Source organism: Oryctolagus cuniculus, chromosome 1 (genome assembly GCF_964237555.1).
Source record: "Oryctolagus cuniculus chromosome 1, mOryCun1.1, whole genome shotgun sequence".
NCBI lineage: Eukaryota > Metazoa > Chordata > Mammalia > Lagomorpha > Leporidae > Oryctolagus > Oryctolagus cuniculus.
The window spans coordinates 168,452,945-168,474,463 of NC_091432.1; the positions used below are offsets into that span (position 1 = coordinate 168,452,945).

Consider the following 21,519-nt stretch of genomic DNA (forward strand, 5'->3'; position numbering starts at 1 on the left):
TTCTGAAGGTTCCTCTTTGAGTCTGAAATCCCATTGGTCCTTCAGTTACAGAATATGATTTTTATCGTCATACTGGTTTTTAAATGTGTTTGCTTCTAGTGCTCAGAAATTTAAGGCTCAGTCCTATGCTTAAGTGCATTTCCTGGTGTGCTGAGCAGGATACTCAAGAAGCCTTCCCTCCTTATCTCTTTTTGTGCTTCCTTCCTTCCCCTCAGAATCTGTCATTGTCTTTATTGTATCTGTGTTTAGTACTAGTCGGTCTATAACTTTCGACCAAGACTTTTGAAGATGAGAACTAATTGTTTTTCCCCTCTGCTTAGCCCTGGATATAAGCCATTTTTAAACGTCATTAAGCCACAACTGCAGAAGCTCAGTGAGATAACAGAAGAACAGGCTCAGCCTGATGCCTTCCAGCCAGTCACAGCGGCTAAGACTCCTGAACAGACTAGCCCCCGGGCCGAGGAGAGCAGGAGCTCCTCCAGCCATGGAAGCATCCCCCAGGGCGAGATCTTGGGGACCAGTGTGGTCAGCCGCAAAGAGGAGGACATGACTCGGGCACAGGAGGAAGAACCTTTTCAGGATGGGACTTACGACTGTTCTGTGTCCTAACAATGCGGTGTCATCACGACAGGCAGTATTAATTAGTAGCAGCATGCAACTGAGTACACTGTGACCTAGTTGGATGATTTAAAGGGGAAGAGAACCCAGCTCAGAGACTCTTTGGTAAAGTATTATTAGATTTTAAATAAGAAATCTCTTTGACTCCATAAAAATGTGATATCAAATAAAGCATCTTTCTTAAAAAAATTTCTTAAGCTGCATTAGAAAGTAATAAAACATACTGTACATATGTACATAAGAATATTTTGGTTTTATTCAAAGGTTGGTAGCTCTTAAACCACAGGGATTGTTTGGCCTGGGGTGAGCTTACTTTTTCACTACTTATAGCTTCTTATACGTTTTCTGGTAGAGTGTGTATCCAGACTGCTTTTTAAAAATAAATGCTAAGGTGCTTGCGATAGATAGCTCATCGGGTACTCGAGCTACCTTTTTGCTGCCTTGGACAGAGCTCACTGGACTCCCTAATTGGACCTACTGAACAGATGCCTACCCTGGCACAGTGAGGATACTTCGAAAAGCTCAAAGCAGAGTTAAAAGGCTTTTATTTTGGTGTAAAATATGCAGGATCTTCAAAAAGTTCATGAAGTTGAGTATCATAACATATTGGTGGATTTTAAAATTCTTTGCACCAAAATAAACCCATCTTTTAGTTCCATTTTTCATGAGCTGTTTTCAAGTACCCTTGATGTGTCAGTGTGAGAGACATTCTCCTTGGCTTTACCAGCCTGTTAAATCCCAGTCCTGAATCAGTGCAGGCTGTTTACCCATGAGTTAATGTGCCTGTCTGAGCAAGCTTTATTCCTGCTAGATCAGTGCGGGCAAAGGTCTGAGGGATGCTTACCAATTATGCTGTCAGATACCACTAAACTATTTTGTATCAAAGAACTGTCTCTTTTTTGTGAATACTCTGGTGTAAATATACCCAAAGGCACTACTCATATTTTTAGTGCTTGTATTATAATTTCTAAGGTTTTATGCCAGATTCTGCATGACTATACTCTTAAGAATGAAAACAGGGCTCGCTTTTCTTTACAAAAATGAGCTGTCTTCATAAAGGAAGACAGGTGTATTGGCTTCATTGGTCATAAAGTAACAAAAATGGTCACAATGATCATGAAATGGAACAGATTTTGTGCAAATTAACATAGTTTATTATTTATTGCTTTTGTAAATTGAATAAAAATGGATTTTTATGTAAATAGACTGCTGAATCCTGTATTATCACGGCTACTAAAATTAGTATGTAAAGAATGCATTCTTCATTGTAAACTTTAAAAGTATTTTATGTATTTGTAGATGACTTAAATTTTAGTTTTCATACATTATGAAAACAGAACTGCATATTCCTTAATTGCTTCAGACTAAACACATATCCACTGTATGTAATTCTAATTACCTTATTACAGTATTAATTTAGATAGCTTGTTTGTACTGTGCAATTTGAACAAGGAATGCAATGTTATTTTTTACAAAAACAAACTTATTTTTATAATAACAATGTATTTGATATGGACCAAATTCGTACCACTATGTAAAACAGCCTCTCTTCTCACAGTGCAATTTAGTTTAGAAACAAAATTTGGTCCTCTCCTGGCTTTTTAAAGTAAGTACCTAGGTTTGGTTGTGTTAGCCAGGTTTCCTTTGAAGAGAAACTCAAACTATTTTGAATTGTTTAGCTCCAAATTCATCAAACTATTCAAAATTATTGAGTTTGGGAATTTACTGTTATTTACTTTTTACATTAGAAGTGCAATAATTTCACTTAATAAAACTGAACAGATGGAATATATTTTTATTGGTACCTGGTCCTTCTGGTGCTACTTTTATTTAAGCCTGCTTCAAACCACCTTTCCCGGAATCTTTAGATAGAAAATACTGGTTCCCCGATGAGTACATGCAATCCAGCAAGAAAACAAACTGAAATCTCTTCTCCTGTCCTAGTCCATTAGGGAGAAGAACCAGCATTACTTGTGTGTGTGTGTTGTGAATACTCAGTCAATAAAAATGATTTACCATTATAAACCCCTGTGATGTTTTCAAGTATCTAAATGAACACTGTGCTGCCAAGTTTACACTCTTGAAAGCAGGGCACCAACAAGTTAACTTTATTCCTGTGGTCTAGGCCTTGAATGAATCATTTCCTCTACTAATAAAAAAAATTTTTTTCAACTAAGAAATAGGCCCAAGGCAAGAAATTTGGTAAGTTTACATTTTTTCTTTGATAATTCATTTATTATATACTTTAATTTTAAAAACTCATTTTTATTTTGCTGTGTGGTTTGGTTCACATATCAACTGTTTAAAGCCATAATTTTAACCAATGAATTTAAATAAGTATAACTATTTGAAGTTTAGTAGATTCCCGAGAATTATTTGCTGATACCAAAAGAAACCATTTAGGGGTATAGTCAACATTTGCTTGTAATTAAATTTGTTGCTACTTCTGTAATTTGTATTTTTTTTTAACTTGGTAAAGGGCAATAAAAACTGTTGCACAAACTTTTGTTTATTTGTCATCTCAGGTAACAGCAGAAGTATGTATTTAAGCCTCAAAAGTATGTTAATGTTATAATTCCACCTTTTAGGATTTTCTTAAGTAACTAGAAATTCAGAGATGTATTTAAATATTATATATCAATGTATAGTGGGAAAAGCAAAGAGTTGGCAATACTGTAGGTAGCTGACAGATGAATATTGGAAAAACAGAAGAAAATAATGACATGGAAAAATGTTCAGGATATAATTTTGTGATATAGAATTTTGTTTGGTAAAGATCATAATTTTCTGTCGGTGTATAGTCAAGTAGGCATCATCTCTGATAGGTGGGGTTAAAAAGGAGTTTGGTTTTTTCCCCTTTTCATATATTTCTGAATCTGCTTTCTGCTTCTGGATCTACCTATACCGGATATTTCATATAAATAGAATTATATAATCATATAAATGGTCTTTTCTGTCTGGTTTCTTTTATTTGGCATGATGTTGTCAAAATTCATCCTTGTCCATCACTACTGGTTTTTAATATTTAGTATTTTCATCTACCTTAACAGCACAGCAAGAGAGTGATCTTCCATCTACTTCCATCATTTGGTTCACTCCCCCAAATGCCTACAATAGCCAGGGCTGGGCCATGCTGAAGCCAGGAGCCCAAGACTTCCTCTGGGTCTCCCATGTATTTGGCAGGAGCCCAAGCACTTGCGCTACCATCTACTGGATCCCAAGATGCATTAGCAGGAAGCTGGATCAGAAGCAGAGGTGCTGGGACTTGAACCGGCACTCTGACAGGAGATGCAGGCATCCTGAGCAATAGCTTGACCCTGTGTACCACAATACCAAGCCTCCCACTCCTTTTCTATTTTTATTTGAATGGCAGAGAGACAAATTCCTCAGTCTAGTGGTTCACTTCCCAAATGTCACAACAGCCAGGGCCAGGCCCGTTCAGTCCAAAGCCAAGAGCTAGGAACTTGATCCAAGTCTTCCAACGTGGATGACAAGGGCTCAACCACCTGAGCCATTATGTACTGCCTCAAAGGGTGCATATTAGGAAGCCAGAATTAGGAGTCAGAACTGAAACTCAGGCATTTCAGTATGGGATGCAGGCTTCCCAATTGCTGAGCAAAGGTGCCCACCCCAATTCCCGTTTTTAAGGTTAAATATTCCATTATACAGATATACCACTTTTTATCCATTGAGCAGTTGAAGGTGGAGTTTTCTTCCATTGACTATAATGCATACTACTACAATGAACAGTCACATACGGTAATGTTCCCCCTCCTACCCCGGCCAATCAGGGGGTTGTTACCCATGGTCAACCATGGTCCAGTCAATAGAAAAGTTTCAGGAATTTTAAGTAACTTTTACCAAAATATATTGTTAGAACTAGTCTACTTTATTAGTTGTTAACTCTGTGACTAATTTATAAATTTGAGTAGCTAAGTAGAGAAATAAATCATAGTATATATAGTACTTGATACTATCTGCAGTTTCAGGAATCCATTATTGATGTATTGAAGTGTATCTCTGAATAAGGTAGGACTTTTGTATACTTTTCTGTGTGGACATATGTTTTCAGTTATCTCTAGATTCCAGGAGTGGAATTGCTAGGCCATTTGTTAGTGATTTTTTTAAGGAAATGCCGAACTTAATTCCAAAGTGCCTGCACTAACATTCCCACTAGCAGAGGATAACATTTCCGTTTTGTACCAGTGTTACTTTTTGGTTATAGCCTAAGTTATGTGTGAAATGGGTATATCATTATAGTTTAGAATTTCAGTTCCCTAATGCCCATGTAACATCTTTTCATGTGATTATCTGAAGAAAAATGTCTATTCACATACTTTGACCATTTTTCAGTTAGGTGGTTTCTTTTTATTGTTGATTTTAAAAAGTTACATTCTGGATACTAGACCATTATCAGATACATAGGATTTGTAAACACTTTTTCATTCGTTGGCTTGTCTTTTTGCTTTCTTGACAGCTTCCCTTGAAACTGAGATTCTTCATTCTGGCAAAGTATTTTTTGATAGCTTGTGCTTTTGGTGTTATAGCTAGAAAACCATTGTCGTACCCATGGTCATGTTTATTTGAATTTACTCGAAAGACAAATAGATCCTCCATCCATTAATCCACTCCCCCACATCCCTCCAACAGCCAGAGCAAAGCTGTGAGTTCCATCCGGTCTCCCATGTAGGTGGTAAGAGCCCGAGTACCAACGCCATCACCACTGCCTCCCCACGTGTGCATAAGCAGGAAGTGGAGCTGGGACAGAACCTAGGCCCTCTGATACAGGGTGAGGTATCCCAAGCAATGTCTTAACCACTCCACCTAATATGAATGTAGCTCTAACATGTAAGTCTCTGATCCATTTTGAATTGATGTTTATATATAGCATGATGTAGGGGTCTTTTACATGTGGACAGTCGATCAGTCACCACATACTGAATTATTTCTCCCCATTAAAGATGACTATAAATGTATGTATTAATTTCTGAACTCTTAATTGTACTCACACTGTAATGATCTATAAGTCCTTTTACCAGTACTATGCTTTTTTGGATTACTGTAGCTTTATAGGACTTTCTGGAAATATCAGTCATATTTTTAAGGCTTGGTTAGCTATTCTGGGTCCCTTATATTCCATTTGAATTTTAGAATCAGCTTGTACCAAGTTTGATGGAAGTTCTATTTGACCTATAAATCAATTTGGAGAATATTGCCATTTTAAGTCTTCCAAGTAGCATAAGATGTTTTCCCATTTGTTTAGGCCTTTAATTTGTTTTGTTTTATATCATGTTTGCAACTGGAGGAGGTTTTAACTCTTCCTTTCTAATGTGGATGTCTTTGATTTGCCATAGTACTCTGGCTAGACAGAGCCACCAGTTGAATCAGAAATGCCCATTTCTCTTCCTGCTCTTAGGGGGAAGCGTTCAGTCTTTCATAGGTGACTTTGATCAAAGAAAATTCTTTTCCAGCTCTTAAGATTTAATGTGTGTATTACAGTATATAAATCCATAAAGAGAAAATGTCTGTTTTATTGGCCCTGAAAAGACAGGCATGTTTAGAAGCTGTTCTGTTGCTTCACCTTGTATTAAACTGCATTTGGTCAATGGTAACTAAGAGGCAATCTCCTCTCCCCTACCCACTAGCAAGAGGGCACCTTTAATAACTTTTCCATTTGAAAAAAGCAATTGCTAATTATTTAAGATTTTTAAATATGGTACATTTCTGTGAAATTCAATCCCCAGTTAAAAAAATGAAGTAAATGAACATCAAAAAGATACCAACCATTATGTTAAAAAGTTTATTTCCGTAACATTGTAAGGCAACAATTAATCCTCAACAAGGCAGTAAACCAGAATTGGACAGATACAATCATCCTTCCTACAGCTTCCTGAGTCAGCAGGCTGGCTTGTGGCCCCCTCGGTGGTGACATCTTAAGGAATCCTATGTTTACTTCTGCTAAACTGTGGAAACAAACACTTCATGCGACACTCATTCTTACATCAACATAAGGAAGTAAATTCTTCATATTTTCCCTGAATATGGAGTACTGTGCTACTTGTATTTATTTCTGCAGAACATAATGCATTTGATAGAGCTTGGAAAGACCCTTTTAGAAGTTATGCAAATGCTCAGATACTCTTTAAAAAAAAAAAAAAAAAACTAACATTCATTACAGAGCCTACTGATATGACAATGTACTTCCTAATAGCGCCATAATATTTATGGTGATCACTTGACCATTTCCGATACTAAAATAACTACCTAAGATGTTACCCTGGCCCTGAGACTAGTTAGCACAATATCAAAGCTAGAAAATGCTGAAGATAAGTGAAACCACCCCAAAGGAGAATCATGGTTGTCAATGAAAAAACAACATCCTCTCCAAAGTTTTTTTTCACAGAAGATCCTCAATAATCTATTTCAGATTAACCACAGGGACAGAAAATACGCCTGCCTTTTGAAATTCATTGATATATTACTCTTTCCTTTTCTTTATAACTGTGACTCTTACCAACTTACTACCAGCAATACAGCATTTCTACCAGGTCAAGTCACTGATGCACCTTACCATTCAGCTCTGCCTGCATGAGCCCAGTCTTTAGGGAGTCACAAATTAGGCAAGATGAGCGTGATTAAGAAAGCACATCATACACACTGTGCAGCTTTCCGTTGAGATCTGAGGGGACCACTTTTCAGCGAGCATTCTGCATATTCCCTTAGCTCCCCAAAAATGTAAACCTTGCTTTCGTCTTCTTTGCTGTACCTTTTCTTTCAACTTTCTTTTGCCTATGCAACTAATGAGTTAATGCCTTTCAAACTGAAAAGCGTCAGCACTGTGATTATGCAGGGTCTGAACACCAGCAACTCTGGGTACAGTGGGCTTATTCCAGAACAGTCTCACGTGTCAGGAAAGCCAGTCTACGGTGCCGTAACTTACTGAGACACTACTCTATTCACCTGGCTGGCAAGCACAAAGGGCCTAGGTCATCAGTGTAAAAAGACTCCTACAAAACAGAATAAATACTTAGAAAATTGTCACCTTATCCCAACCACTCTCCTCCTACCCCACAATAACCACAGTGGCAGTTCAGTGCTCTAAGGAAGTTAGGGTCATGTACTTGCACAAATACTAAAAACCAAAAAAAAAAGTATGAAATTCCTTAGGGAAAGGTAACGCAACCAATCAAATGGATAGTTTCAGGGGTAAACAGCCTGAGTGGATTTCAGTGACCACTAGTCAAGACACTTGTGTTAACCCCAGCATACAGCACCCCATCAGGTCCAGGCTTCGAGACAGAGAGAGAGGTTGCCTGAAGAAACAGCTCTCAGGTGCAGTGCTTCCCCCGTCCTTACGACAGCCACTTTCTACTGACCTATGGAGTTAGATCTCGAGGGGAATCATCACCGTAGTGAAGGGTGTTTTACCCACCATCCTTGTCCTAACAGAGGGTCTTGCTCTAACTGGAAATGACAAGTCCCACTGAGAATGGTCTGATGGTTTACATGTTTCCTTCCTAGAAGGACAGCTACTAAAGTGGTTGTTGGCTTTTGTCCTTAAGGTCATATACAATGACAGTGGCAATACCCACATGTGCTTAAGTGCCAGAAAACTGGCATTTTCAAGTGTCAAAAAGGCCATGCATGTCTCACAGCTTAACCATTACAGTGCTTGGCCCTGAAAAGTGTTAACCAAAAAAGCTCTTCAAACATATGTGCATTAAACTCATTGACTTACGTTACAAACATCCACGTAACATAGGGAGAAACTGTGTCACATGGAGTATCCACTGGGCATGTACTTAGAGCTCATCCCCAAGACTAAAACACAAAGACATTGTAGGTGCACACCCAGGCAGAAGGAAACGACCAATCTGGGAACCTCTCCTTCAGAGCATCCAGTGACAGGGATCTCTTGTCTTCCCCAGATAGATAGTGGGCAGCGATGGCCACAGTGACCATTCCTTCAGGCTGTTCCTCTGGGCCCTGCCAGAGAAAATCAGTTAGTTCTCCAACACTAGAAAGGTAAACTCACGGTTCCCGCTGAATAACCACCAGGGAACCTGGCCAAGGAAACAAGGAATTTTGGAAAACTCGCACCTGCACTTCTATCCAGAACTGCCATGCAGAAGCCCGGAGTCCATGGGAATAAAATACAAAGTAGTCCCCTCCTTTACTCGTGACCGGTGTGCCATTGCCAAGAGACCACTGAGACAGTGTTGACCCTTTATGAGCTCGGACGTAGAAGGACATATGGCTTGGTCCTGTAAGATAAGAGGAAAAAAGAACAGTTATTCTTTTAAAACGTATTAGTAAGAAAAGCAACTCACCCCATTGTAGCCTTGTAGCACTTTAAATATGAGGGTACTTCAAAAAACTTGTAGAAAAAATAGAATTAAAAAAGTTAACTTTGGTTGCTTAAAAAATTCATGTATAGCTTCTCCATAATACACATTGTCTAGGAACTTTGTGAAGACCCATGGTATGCATGGATCACAAAAGCGTTATACCAAAGTAATCTAATATTTTAATTATCATTCCACAAAGTTCTTTTTAGTCTCTTCATACCTACCAAATACATAAAAATTGATCAGTTTGGACATTCACCCTGTATGAAGGTTAAACCAAGAACCACAGCAGAAAAGTCAGAGAAGCTACCTGAGAAAGCCTAAATTAAGTTGTCCTATCATGCAATTGCTACATGCATTAGGAATTCACTTGGGGGCCAGCATTGTGGTATAGTAGGTGAAGTTGACATCTGTGACAGCAATGCTATCTGATGCTCCAGCTACTTCACTTCTGATCCAGATTCCTGCTAATGTACCTGGCCAAAATACTCAGGGTCAGCATTGAGGCATAATGGGTTAAGCCATCGCCTGCAGCACCAGCATTCCATATGGGTGCCAGTTCAATTTCCAGCAGCTCCACTTCCAGTCAAGCTCTCTGTTAGCATGCCCAGGAAAACAGTATGAGATGGCCCAAGTCCTTGTGCACCTGCACTCATGTGCAAGACCCAAAGGAAGCTCCTGGCTTTGACCTGGCCCAGCCCTGGCCACTGCATCCATTTGGGGAATGAACCAGAAGAAGGTAGATCTATCTCTCCCTCCCTCTCTGTAGCTCCGCCTTTCAAATAAATAAAAGAATTCACATAATCTGAGTCAGAATTTCTTCACCTGTAAAGTAGTTGAAGTGTTGAAAAAGTTGTTAGTGCTATAAAAGTACTGAGTAGACTAGTGAAGACGGTTACAATTTTCAGTTGCTATGTAACCCTTACAAGTTGTTTGCTTGCTGTCTGTTCCCTTTACAGAGCAGAGCAAACTTCAGCACAGTTCTAACAATTCAGTCTTTGGGGACTTCCAGGAAAGTGACAGCATGGGCTGGCAAAACAAAATGAAACAAAAATTATAACCCTCAGCCTAATATGAACATATAACACCAAAATTAAAATACCCATAAATTTTTAATTATCAGGTTCTTATGTTCATTTCCACCCTCCTGTTGCTGCAAGGCTTTGTGGCAAGCAATAGTAGGCAAATAAGTTTATGGTACATCGGAAAATACTGGTGTCCAGACACCACTTGAAATCTGTCAGTCTTCAAAAACAAAGCTGCTGAGAGAGAGAGAAAGCTAAAAAGAAGGGGGGGGGGGTATCTTTGGTCACTTGGGCGATAACGTTGAAAAAAAGATAAAAGAGGAGATATATTATACAGCCACAGTACAAGACTGCGCTAGTGCTTGGGCACCTGCACCCACGTGAGAGAGCCAGAAGCAGCTATTGTGGCTGTTGTGAACCAGCAGGTGAAGATCTCTGCCTCTCCCTCTCTAACTCTGCCTCTCAAATCTGTGTTTAAAAAAAAATAAATACATACATATATTTATTTATTTCAAAGTCAGAGTTACAGGGAGATACTGATCTTTTCATCTGCTGGATCATTCCCTAAATGGCAATGGCCAGGCAGGGTTGGGCCATCTGCTGCTGCTTTCCCAGGTGCATTAGCAGGGAGCTGGATTGGAAGTGGAGCAGCCGGGAATTAAATTGGTGCCCATATGGGATATTGGTGTCGCAGGCAGCTGCTTTACCCACTGTGCCACAACGCTGACCCCCAAGTGAAGGATTTTCAGTATATCCAAATGTATTTCCAAACATCAAGGTGAGAGTGGAAGACAAAGGTACAATTGTTATATGGCAGAGGAAACCAGAGGGGGAAAGGAAAAGTGAATAAGCAAACTGTAGTATCGGCTACTCGGCGGGAACTAACACAGGCCATTGTGGTGTAGCAGGTTAAGCTACCTCCTGCAACAGTTTAGCAGGTTCCTGGCTTCAACCTAACCTGGCCCAGCACTAACATTTTTCTGAATAGACCATAAAGTTCCTTACTGTTTATAATTTATCACCATTAATAATTTTACATTCAGGGGCCAGTGTTGTGGCATACCAGGTTAATCCATGTCCTGTAATGCCAACATCTCACATGGGCGCCAATTTGAACTGCTCCACTTCTGATCCACCTCCCTACTAATGCACTTGGGAAAGCAGTGGAAGATGGCCCAAGTGTTTGGACACCTTCACCCATGTGGGAGACCACGAAGAAGCTCCTGGCTTCCACCTGGCCAGGCCCTTTGCCATTGCAGCCATTTGAGGAGTGAACCAGTGGATGAAAGCACTCTATCTCTCCCTAGCTCTGCCTTTCAAATAACTTAAAAAGCAATAAAAGCTGACATAGAAATAGGTTGACTTCAATAAGAGATAACAAATATAAACCTTTGTCCACAATAGCCAGGATTGGGCCAGGAACAGAAGCCTGGAAATGGACTCCCACAAAGGTAGCAGGAATCCAAGCACCCAAGCCATCACCTGCTACCTCCCTTGGTCAGGAAGCTGGAAATGGAAAGAGCCCAGAACTTGAAACCTGGCACTCAAACATAGGAAGCAAGCACCCCAAACAGCCTCTTAATACTGCAGCAAATGCTCACCCCCGAAACAGCAAAACAACCTCCATCTGGAAGGTAGTAAGTTTTAGGTAAGACTGATCGGTGAAAAAGGGAGAACAAAGTGAAGTGACGAAATCTTTTAAGCAGTGTTAACAGGAAAACAATCTCCACATACAGATGTATGAAACTAGACCCCTACCTGACACTTTAGACAAAAATCCACTCAGAATGGATCAGATACCTAAATCTATGACCTGGTATCATCAAATTACTAGAGAACATTGGAGAAACTCTTCAAGACATTGGCATAGGAAAAGACTTCTTGGGAAAGGCCCCAGAAGCACAGGCCATCAAAACCAAAATGGACAAATGTGGTTACATCAAACTGAGAAGTTTGTGCACTGCGGAGAAACACTGCGAAGTAAAGAAGCAACAGACAGAAGGGAGAAATTATTTGCAAACTGTGCAACTGGTAAAGGAATAAACCCAGAATCTATAAAGCTCAACAAACTCAACAAAACAATCCAGTTAGGAAATGGGCAAAGGACTTGAACAGGCATTTTTAAAAAGAGGAAATTCAAATGGCCAGACATTTGAGAAAATTCTCAGGATCACTAGCCATCAGGGAAATGCAAATCAAAACCACAGTGAGGTTTCACCTCATCCTAGTTAGAATGGCTCTCATACACAAATCAAAAAATGCTGGAGAGGATATAGGAAAAAAGGTGCCCTAATCCACTATTGCTGGGAGTCTAAACTGGTCTAGCCACTGTGGAAGGCAGTATGGACATAGTTCAGAAAGCTTAATATAGACCTTCCATATGATCCAGTCATCCCAGTCCTGAGAACTTAACTTTTATATGCTGATTTCTTTTTGTTTACCTGTACCCCCATATTCACTGCAGCTCAATTCTCAATAGCTAAGATATGGAATCAACCCAGATGTCCACCAACTGATGACAGGATAAAGAAACTACACTACAGCGCACTATTCAATTTCTTCTTTTTTTTGTTACAGTAATCACTTGCAACAAAATGGATGCAACTGGAAAACATTATACTTAGTTAAATAAAGCCAATCCCAAAAAGACATCATGCTTTCCCTGATCTGGGGTCACTATTTAATAGAGTACCTAAAATGTAATGTATTGGAGTAAAATGGACATTTTGAGATTCGATGATTGTTTACAGCCCTTGTCTCTTCTGCTGAGGAACAGTGTTTTGTCCTCTCCTGCCCCCAGAAAAACCTTTCATTTAAGGAATACAAACTTCATGCATTTCATAAATACAACTTTAGCAGCATAGTGTTTCTTCCCACCAAATCCGCCCGCCCTCCCACAGCTCCACTATTCCCTCTATGCTTCCTCCTCCTCTTTTTTTTTTTTTTTTACTAAGATCTATTTTCAATTAACTTTATATACAGAAGATTATACTAAGTAAAGATTTCAAGTTGTTTAAAAAAAAGAAACTTGGACAGTTGAGACAAAGACTGAAACAGTTTCTTCATACTATTTGTGGAACTCTTTACTTAGGGTTAACCTAACGATCATTAAGTGAACTGAAAATAGATCTTTGTAAAAATAAGAGTGGGAATTGGAGAGAGAGGAACAATAAGGGTTGGGGGGGGGGGAGAATATCATGTTCCTAAATCTATATATGCAATACAAGAAACTTGTATAATTTAAATTGTTCTAAGAAGAGCAAAACTCATGGCAATAGGTATTCTTTCAGAAAAGTAAAACAGAAAAAGCAGTGGAAGAGGAGTTTGTGATGGAAAAAGTTTCAGGTTTTTTAATTAGGTGATCTAATAGATAACAGGTTGCTCAAAATAATAGCAACAGTGTGTGTGATTATGTATACATGTATGTTTCTACACATACACACATGCTTATGTACAAGTGAAATGAATGACAGTGACAATACAAGGGATGGGAAAGGGGAGAAATTAGGATTATTTTGTTTTTATAAAGTAGTCACACTACCTGTGAAGCAGTATGTGTTATTGGAAAGTAGGCTTGGATTAGTTGTAAACTGCAAAGTCTAAGGCAACCACTCACTAAGAAAAGTTTTTTAGTAAAAAGTAAATGAAGAGAAAATAAATATTTTAAATATCCAATTAAAAGTACAGGGGCGGGGCCTGCATTGTGGCAGTGCTTCCCCGACAGTGCTGGCATCCCTTATGGGCTCCAGTTTACATCTCACTTGCTCAACTTCTGATCCAGCTCCCTGCTAATATTCCCGGGAAAGCAGCAAAGAATGGCCCAAGTGCTTGGGCCCCTGCACCAACATGGGAAATGAGGAGGAAACTCCCATCTTCGGCTTGGCTGGCCACTCCCTGAACATTGTGGCAATTCAGGGAATGAACCAGCAGATGGCAGCTCTCCCTCTCCCTCCCTCTGTAACTCTTCCTTTCAAGTAAGTAAAATAAACCTGAAAAGAAAAAGCACATAAGTAGGCAGTTTCATGGAAGTTCAGCTACCACTTGGGATGCCCACATCCCACATCAGAGTGCCTGGAATAGAGTCCTGCCTCCACTTCTTCCAGACTGGCTTCCTGCTAATGTACCTGGCAGGCAGCAGATGACGCATGGCCCAAGTAAATACTTTTTTTTTTAAGTTTTATTTATTTGAAAGAGTAATAGGGGGAGAGAGAGAAATCTTCCTCTACTGGTTCTCTCTCCACATGGGTGTGACAGCCAGAGATGGGCCAAGCCAAAGCCAGAAGCCAGGGGCTTTTTCTGGGTCTCCTATACTTAATTTTTAAAAACCCAAAAATGGCAGAAAAATGGAAGACAAAAACAGGAACAACGGCAACAAAGAGAAAATAGTAACAAATATGGCATATAATCCAACTGCATCATAAGTCACTTTGAACATCAATGTTTTTGTTTGTTTGTTTGTTTGTTTTGACAGGTAGAGTGGACAGTGAGAGAGAGAGAGAGAGAGAAAGATCTTCCTTTTGCCGTTGGTTCACCCTCCAATGGCCGCTGTGGCCGGTGCACCGCGCTAATCCAATGGCAGGAGCCAGGTACTTCTCCTGGTCTCCCATGGGGTGCAGGGCCCAAGCACTTGGGCCATCCTCCACTGCACTCCCTGGCCACAGCAGAGAGCTGGCCTGGAAGAGGGGCAACCGGACAGAATCCGGCGCCCCAACCGGAACTAGAACCCGGTGTGCTGGCGCCACAAGGTGGAGGATTAGCCTAGTGAGCCGCAGCGCCGGCCAAAACATCAATGTTCTAAATGCAACGTGAAGTAGGGGCCTTGCATTGTGGTACAGTGGGTTAAGCCACTGCCTGTGATGTTAGCATCCCATATCAAAGGACAGGTTCCAGTCCCAACCACTGTACTTCTGATCTAACACCATGCAAACACACCTGGGAAAGCAGAAGCTGGCCCACGTACTTAGGCCACTGCCACCCACATTGGGGGACCCAGATGTAGATCCTGGCTTTGGCCTGGCCCAGTGCCGGCTGCTGCGGCCATTTGTAGTATGAGCCAGCAGATGGAAGATCTTTCTCCAACTCTCCCTCTGTCACTCTGCCTTTCAAATAAACATTTAAAATAAATGGTCAGCATGTGCAATAAAATAAGACCCAACTGCATACTTACAAGAAACATTTTTAAATTTAAGACATATAGGTTCTTATATGTTGTAAAAGATTTATTGGAAAGGCAGAGGTATGGAGGTGTGGGGGGCGGGCTTCCATCCACTGTTCACTCCCCGGATGGCTACAACAGCCCAGACTGGGCCAGGACAAAGCCTCACCATTTGGGTCCCCTAATTGAGTGGCAGGGCCAAGCACTTGGGCTACCTTCTGCTGCTTTCCTAGATGCATATGGGGGGAGGGGGGTTAGATCAGAAAGGAGCAGCAAGGACTTATGTGGGATACAGGTGTTGCAGGCCGTGGCTTATCCCACTCTGTGACAACACTGCCCCAAGATACATATAGATAAAAACTAAACGGATGGATGGAGAAAGATATACCATGCTGACATCAATCATAAGAAAACTTGAGAAGTGAATTAATTTTAGATAAGTCAGACTTCAGAGGAAAGAATATTACCAGGGACAAAGAGGGGCTTTATTTAGTGATAAAGTGGCAGTTCTCTAAGATGCTGCAATCCTCTCTATGTATGGCCCTCACTCCAGACCACAGAAGTTGAGACAAAAACACCTCCAACTGAAGGAGCAGTCGGCAAATTCACAGTTAAAGTTGGTGACTTCAACACCCCTCCATCAGTAATCAGCAAATACAACAGGCAGAGAAGTAGTAAGAATACAGTTGAACTGATCAACTGGATATAAGTGACATTCATAGAATCATCATCAGAAGCGTACACATTGTTTAAGATCACCTGGAATATGCACACCAGGAGACCACACTCTGTACCATACAGCAAAACTTAGCAAATTTTGAATAAAAATCAGGAAAATATGCTAAAATTCAAGCCACAATCAAATTAGTATTAAAAAAAAAAAAAAGCTATGGGGTAGGCACTTAGCTTAGCAGTTAAAATACCTGCAGTCCCTTATGTGAATACTTGGATTCAGTATCATATTCTGGCTCCCGATTCCAGCTTCCTGCTAACGCAGACCCCGGGAAGTAGCAATGATAACCCGAGTGACGGGATTCCGGCCACTCATGTAGGAAACCTGGATCGATTTCCCAGCTCCTGGTTTTGGCCCAGCCACTATAGGTGGACATTTGGGGAGTGAACCAGTCGATGGGAAGTTTTCCTTTTCTCAGTCTCTTTCCTGTATATGTGTGTCGTCCTCTCTGCATGTCAAAAAAAAGGCGGGGGCAGGAAATCTCCATGTATTTGGAGATTAAAGAACCTATTTCTAAACTTACACATGGGCCCAAACAACTGGGAAATTAAAAAAAAAAAATAAATTAAAATTAAAGTACAACTTAATCAATTTGTGAGATGGAGCGCACATAGAAGGAAATTTACAGCACTCAATGAGTGTATTAGAAAAAGTGACCCAAAAATCAATAATCTGTTTTTACTTTAGCAAATCATAGAAAAAGAACAAGTTAAATCCAAAGTAGAGTGAAAAAGATAATAAAACTAGAGCAGAAACCACTTGAAACAGGACTCAGTAGAAAAAAAAAATCGGCCGGCGCCGCGGCTCACTAGGCTAATCCTCCGCCTAGCGGCACCGGCACACCGGGTTCTAGTCCCGGTTGGGGCGCCGGATTCTGTCCCGGTTGCCCCTCTTCCAGGGCCAGCCCTCTGCTGTGGCCAGGGAGTGCAGTGGAGGATGGCCCAGGTGCTTGGGCCCTGCACCCCATGGGAGACCAGGAAAAGCACCTGGATCCTGGCTCCTGCCATCGGATCAGCGCGGTGCGCCGGCCGCAGCGCGCCGGCCGCGCCGGCCATTGGAGGGTGAACCATCGGCAAAGGAAGACCTTTCTCTCTCTCTCTCTCCCACTCTCACTGTCCACTCCGCCTGTCAAAAAAAAAAAAAAAAAAAAAAATCAACTAAACCAAAAGCAGTTCTTGGAAAAAGCCAATAAAATCAGTAAGCCTTTAGCCAGGTTGTACTTTTTGCTCACTTTTTCTAAACTGCTCTGAAAAATTCAATCTATTAAATTTGTTTTAAGAAATCATAACAAGTTTTAATTGCTTTTAGAAACATTGTAAGCTCTTCTTGATGTGCTTGCCTTTGATATATTTGAGAGAAACACATGTAATTAAAAAGTGGAAGGAGAGGAAAAAAATGGTCATATGACTTACCTGTTGCTTCAAAAGTCAACTTTACAGAATCCCAAGGTGTCTGTTCTTTGGATATAAGTCTGAAATGAGCAGGATTTCTCGGAGAAACTTCTGGGGCAGGAAGATACCAGTTTTTCCTATTTGAAAAGTTAGCATCACTAGTTAGGATGCCTTATCAATTCATAACAACAATTAATGGGAGTGTTCAGAATATGTGAACACATTCTGGGGTATGAAAATAAATTCTGATGCCAATTCCTATGAAACCCAGGTTATTGTGTAGTAAATACTTCCTGTGTTAAGAATACAGTGGTTTACCTAGGTGACCTTAATTCCACTACCCATCCTTCTTTCTTATTCAATTCTTTACTGTCAAACCTTTAAAAAACTTTCAAAAAACAATACAATTTGAGATAGATTTTTAATTGCTAGCTGTTACTTTGGGAAGATGACCATTTTTAACTGCTCATATTTCTACAGGAAAGAGTTTTTAAATTTGGCAAACGAAGCTACTCTTTTGAGTGCTTTATTCCACTAAAGAAATGGAAATTCTGTAGTGATAGAAAAAAAGTCCTTGTATGTCAAGGGTAACAGTTTAAACAATACTGATACTGTGGTAAGACCTGAGAACAAACGAATCCCCTGGTGAAGGAGGAAAGTAGTGAACCTACCTGATCAGAAAGTGCACCGGCAGATACCAAGGGAAACCACAGAGGGGCGCGTCCTCCTCACAGTGAGCGCGGATGGTGTCATTGATCTCAGGGATGTGTGGCGTTATATGCGACATGCCAGTGTAATCAAAACCATTAATCCATATTCCAGAGTCTCGTCTAACTACTTTTCCTTCCAGGTCATGAAATACTCTAGTCACGTGCTGAAAATAAGATTGATAACCAACTGTTGTGTCAACCAGTTCACCTACATCCCTACCCTAGATTGGCAAAAATGAATGAGTATGACTAAATGCCAACAAAGAAGGTGGACGTGGGACAACAGAAGGGGGATACTCGGGATTTCTAAGGTAGTACAGGCATTCCTTCTTTCAAATGGTCAATGGATATATGCATGGTTGTTTCATTGTATCTAATGTACATATTTATGAGAATTTAAATTTCATATAAAAACTTTTCAAAATCTGCTACTTTGGATTTAAACAACATACATGTCAGAACTCCCCTTATCTGAAGATTTAAAATAAAACCCCCAAGCACATACAGACATATACACACGCTTCCCTTCCAGTGTGTTCCATGAAGCTATTTCATATGCCAAGAAAACCAGGATCACAGCTCACCACTAAGTGACAGCCTTGTGCCTAACAGAATGCTGTGAAAGGCACTGTGCTTCATTTAGGATAGTTTTATTAGCAGAAACCACCCTGAAGAATAGCAAACAGGAGATGAACAATGATTACACAGGGCAGGGCCTGGCGACGGTAGCCGACAGGTGTCACCCGCTGTTTCTTCATTGAAACATAGCAGATTGCCTTTAGGTATTCTCTGTGCCTCCTTCTGCTCTAAAACAGTAGAAGTGGCACGGACTGTATAGGTACAAACTGAACATGTTGTTTCCTTGCCCTTTAAAGGAAAAATTTGCCAACTTGTAGCACAGGGGGAAAAAAGAACCCCTAGACGAATTAGAACAGGACTTTTTAAAATTAAAACAGCTCTGGGCCAGCCTTGTGGCATAGGTTAAGCCTCTGCCTGTGACGCTGGCATCCCATATGGGTGCCCGTTCAAGACCCAGCTGCTGCAGCCATTAGGGTAGTGAACCAGCAGATGGAAAATCTCTCTCTCTATCTGGTTCTAACTCTGCTCTTCAAATAAATTTTTTTTTTAAGATTTATTTACTTGAGAGGTAGAGTTAGAGAGAGGGGGGCCAGCACCGCAGCTCAATAGGCTAATCCTTCGCCTGCGACACCGGCACCCCGGGTTCTAGTCCCGGTCCATGCGCTGGATTCTGTCCTGGTCGCTCCTCTTCCAGTCCAGCTCTCTGCTGTGGCCCGGGAGTGCAGTGGAGGACGGCCCAAGTGCTTGGACCCTGCACCTGCATGGGAGACCAGGGGAAGCACCTGGCTCCTGGCTTCAGATCAGCGTGGTGTGCTGGCTGCAGCAGCCATTGTGGGGTGAACCAATGGAAAAGGAAGACCTTTCTCTCTGTGTCTCTGTCCACTCTGCCTGTCAAAAAAAAAAAAAAAAGAGGGGGAGACAGACAAAGATTTTCAGTCCACTGGTTCACTCCCCAAATGGCCACAAAGGCCAGAGCTGGGCCAACCCAGAGGCAGGAGCTTCTTCGGGATCTCCCCAGCACTTGGGTGGTCCTGTACTGCTCTCCCAGGCCACAGCCAAGGGCTGAATTGGAAGAGGAGCAGCCGGGACATAAGCTGGTGCCCATATAGGATGCTAGTACCTGCCTCAGAAATAAATCTTTAAAAATAAAAAACTAGGTTTTTCTTAAATACTGTTAACAGGATTATTAAAATTAGCATGTCACTGAAAACACACTAAGAGTCCTAAAAACTTTTCCTCGCTAAAAGCTTTTGAAGTTAGAAATTTATCATCATATATCCCTTAGGACAACAAACAAGAAACAGTGGGCCTCTCTCCACATCTCCAACAGAGATGACTGGAAATGAGGCTTACAGCTCTAACGGCACCAACTCTGAAAAGTTTAGAGACAAACTGAAAGCAAAAGGAAGTTCTAAATCTCTTACTAATCCATTTCTAAGATACTATATTTCCATTATCACATATTTGAATGTTACTTGAAATCAATGTTACTACCATTTTCAAATAAACACTTTGCCAGTTTGCAGTTCAGAACTTGGTTTGGTTTGTAGACATTCTGACACTTTTTCTAACAGCTCATCATTCCCTGATACAGACTGTTTCCCACACACTGAAGTTTGATCATTTCTACAGTACAAAAACATGTGAACATGTCCAGTTCCATCTCTGGGAGAACTACACCGTCCAGCTGCTAAGAATGCCCTTGATAACCAGCCTTTCTCATTGTCCCCCCCCCACCCCACACACACAGTGAATACAGTGAACCAGGGCAGCAGCAGCAGTCAGCAGAGCTGGCTACACCGGTGCACATTCAAGCTTCTCCTTTCCTGAACCTCAGACAGCTCAGCTGAGCTGGCTCTTCCTTACCTGAAGGAACACCCTCTTTGGCTTTGGACTGGCAGGACTGGAGGAATATGGGAAAAAAGTTCCACTGCAAACCAAGAGGAACGTAACTGCACACACCAGAGTTAAAGACAGCATGGTTTTTTTGGTGCTTTTGGCAAGGTAGATGAAGTTAATCTACAAAACAAAACCAAAAAATTTACCAAATCATCCATGTTTCACATTGACTTATTTTTCAGCAGGTATTATCTGGCAGGGAAGAATATTTATCATAACCCAACACCCAACACACAAAGCATGAATTCAAGGGAATTTCCATCACAAGTCAGAGCCCGATGAATGGCAGATGCCCCAGCAGGCCAGGGCCGTGCCTTTGGACAGGAGGCCAGAAAGCAAAAGGGGAAATGAAGTCGAGCACCGAGTCCCTGGGCCCAATCAGGAAAGGGAACAGAGGGTGTGGATCTATCAACAGCCAAACCAGGACCTTATTTTACTTCTGATTCTGTCAGTGCCCTGCTGTAGTAAACACCACGCAGCAGATACCCTTCAACTGCAGTGACATCAGGCTTTCAGTACATAACCAGAGATATTAAGGAAATCTATTGTAATAAAATTCTAATGTTGTTATGTGTCAAATGTTAACATTCAGCTAAACCAGGATTTAGATGCTCCTTCAACACTGCCTGTGGACCTGCATATTAAGAAAAACTGCACTGCCAGGTAACACTGTCCCTTCAGGCGAGGGGACTAGTGAACCAGTGCCAACGTAATCCTAACAAATCTAAACTGGGATAGCAAGTGGATGCTTCAGTCTCAAGGCTGCCATCTAGAAAACCCTAAGTATACTTAGTTTTCTAAATTTGTGTTTGTTAATTTGAAAGGCAGACGGACAGATGACAGAGATCTCCCAATCCACTGGCTCACTCCCCACATGTCCCATTTCAGTTCTCACTCAGTAGATCCCTGACAGCCCAGCAAACAGTGTCCCCAGGAAACCTGGTAATTGATCACTTGACAATTACTTTGTAGCAAACATATTGAATTATTATTAATAATAATATAGCAAACATCCTTAAGGAATAAAAGTTCTCCAAAGTATATGCTGTGGTTCAATTCCC

The 21,519-nt window shown here is 41.0% G+C and overlaps 2 protein-coding genes across 10 annotated transcripts in view; one reads left to right on the forward strand and one right to left on the reverse strand.

Moving 5' to 3' along the window:
* Positions 1-20,578, forward strand: part of RIC1 (RIC1 homolog, RAB6A GEF complex partner 1) — a 185,700-nt gene extending 165,122 nt beyond the window's left edge. For all 7 annotated transcript variants that reach the window (XM_070051800.1, XM_070051792.1, XM_008255104.4 and 4 more), the window contains one exon: positions 321-20,578. In XM_070051800.1, coding sequence (XP_069907901.1) covers positions 321-609 — 289 coding nt within the window. In that variant the 3' untranslated portion in view covers positions 610-20,578. The remainder of the gene's footprint in view (positions 1-320) is intronic.
* ERMP1 (endoplasmic reticulum metallopeptidase 1) overlaps positions 6,405-21,519 on the reverse strand; it is a 55,533-nt gene continuing 40,418 nt past the window's right edge. For 2 of the 3 annotated variants that reach the window (XM_008255080.4, XM_002708102.5), the window contains exons 11-15: positions 20,426-20,578; positions 17,942-18,144; positions 17,292-17,407; positions 8,719-8,882; positions 6,405-8,604 (exon numbers count right to left, since the gene is read on the reverse strand). In XM_008255080.4, the coding sequence (XP_008253302.1) occupies positions 8,440-8,604; positions 8,719-8,882; positions 17,292-17,407; positions 17,942-18,144; positions 20,426-20,578 (801 nt within the window). In that variant the 3' untranslated portion in view covers positions 6,405-8,439. The remainder of the gene's footprint in view (positions 8,605-8,718; positions 8,883-17,291; positions 17,408-17,941; positions 18,145-20,425; positions 20,579-21,519) is intronic. The other variant, XM_070051825.1, reaches the window with a different exon arrangement.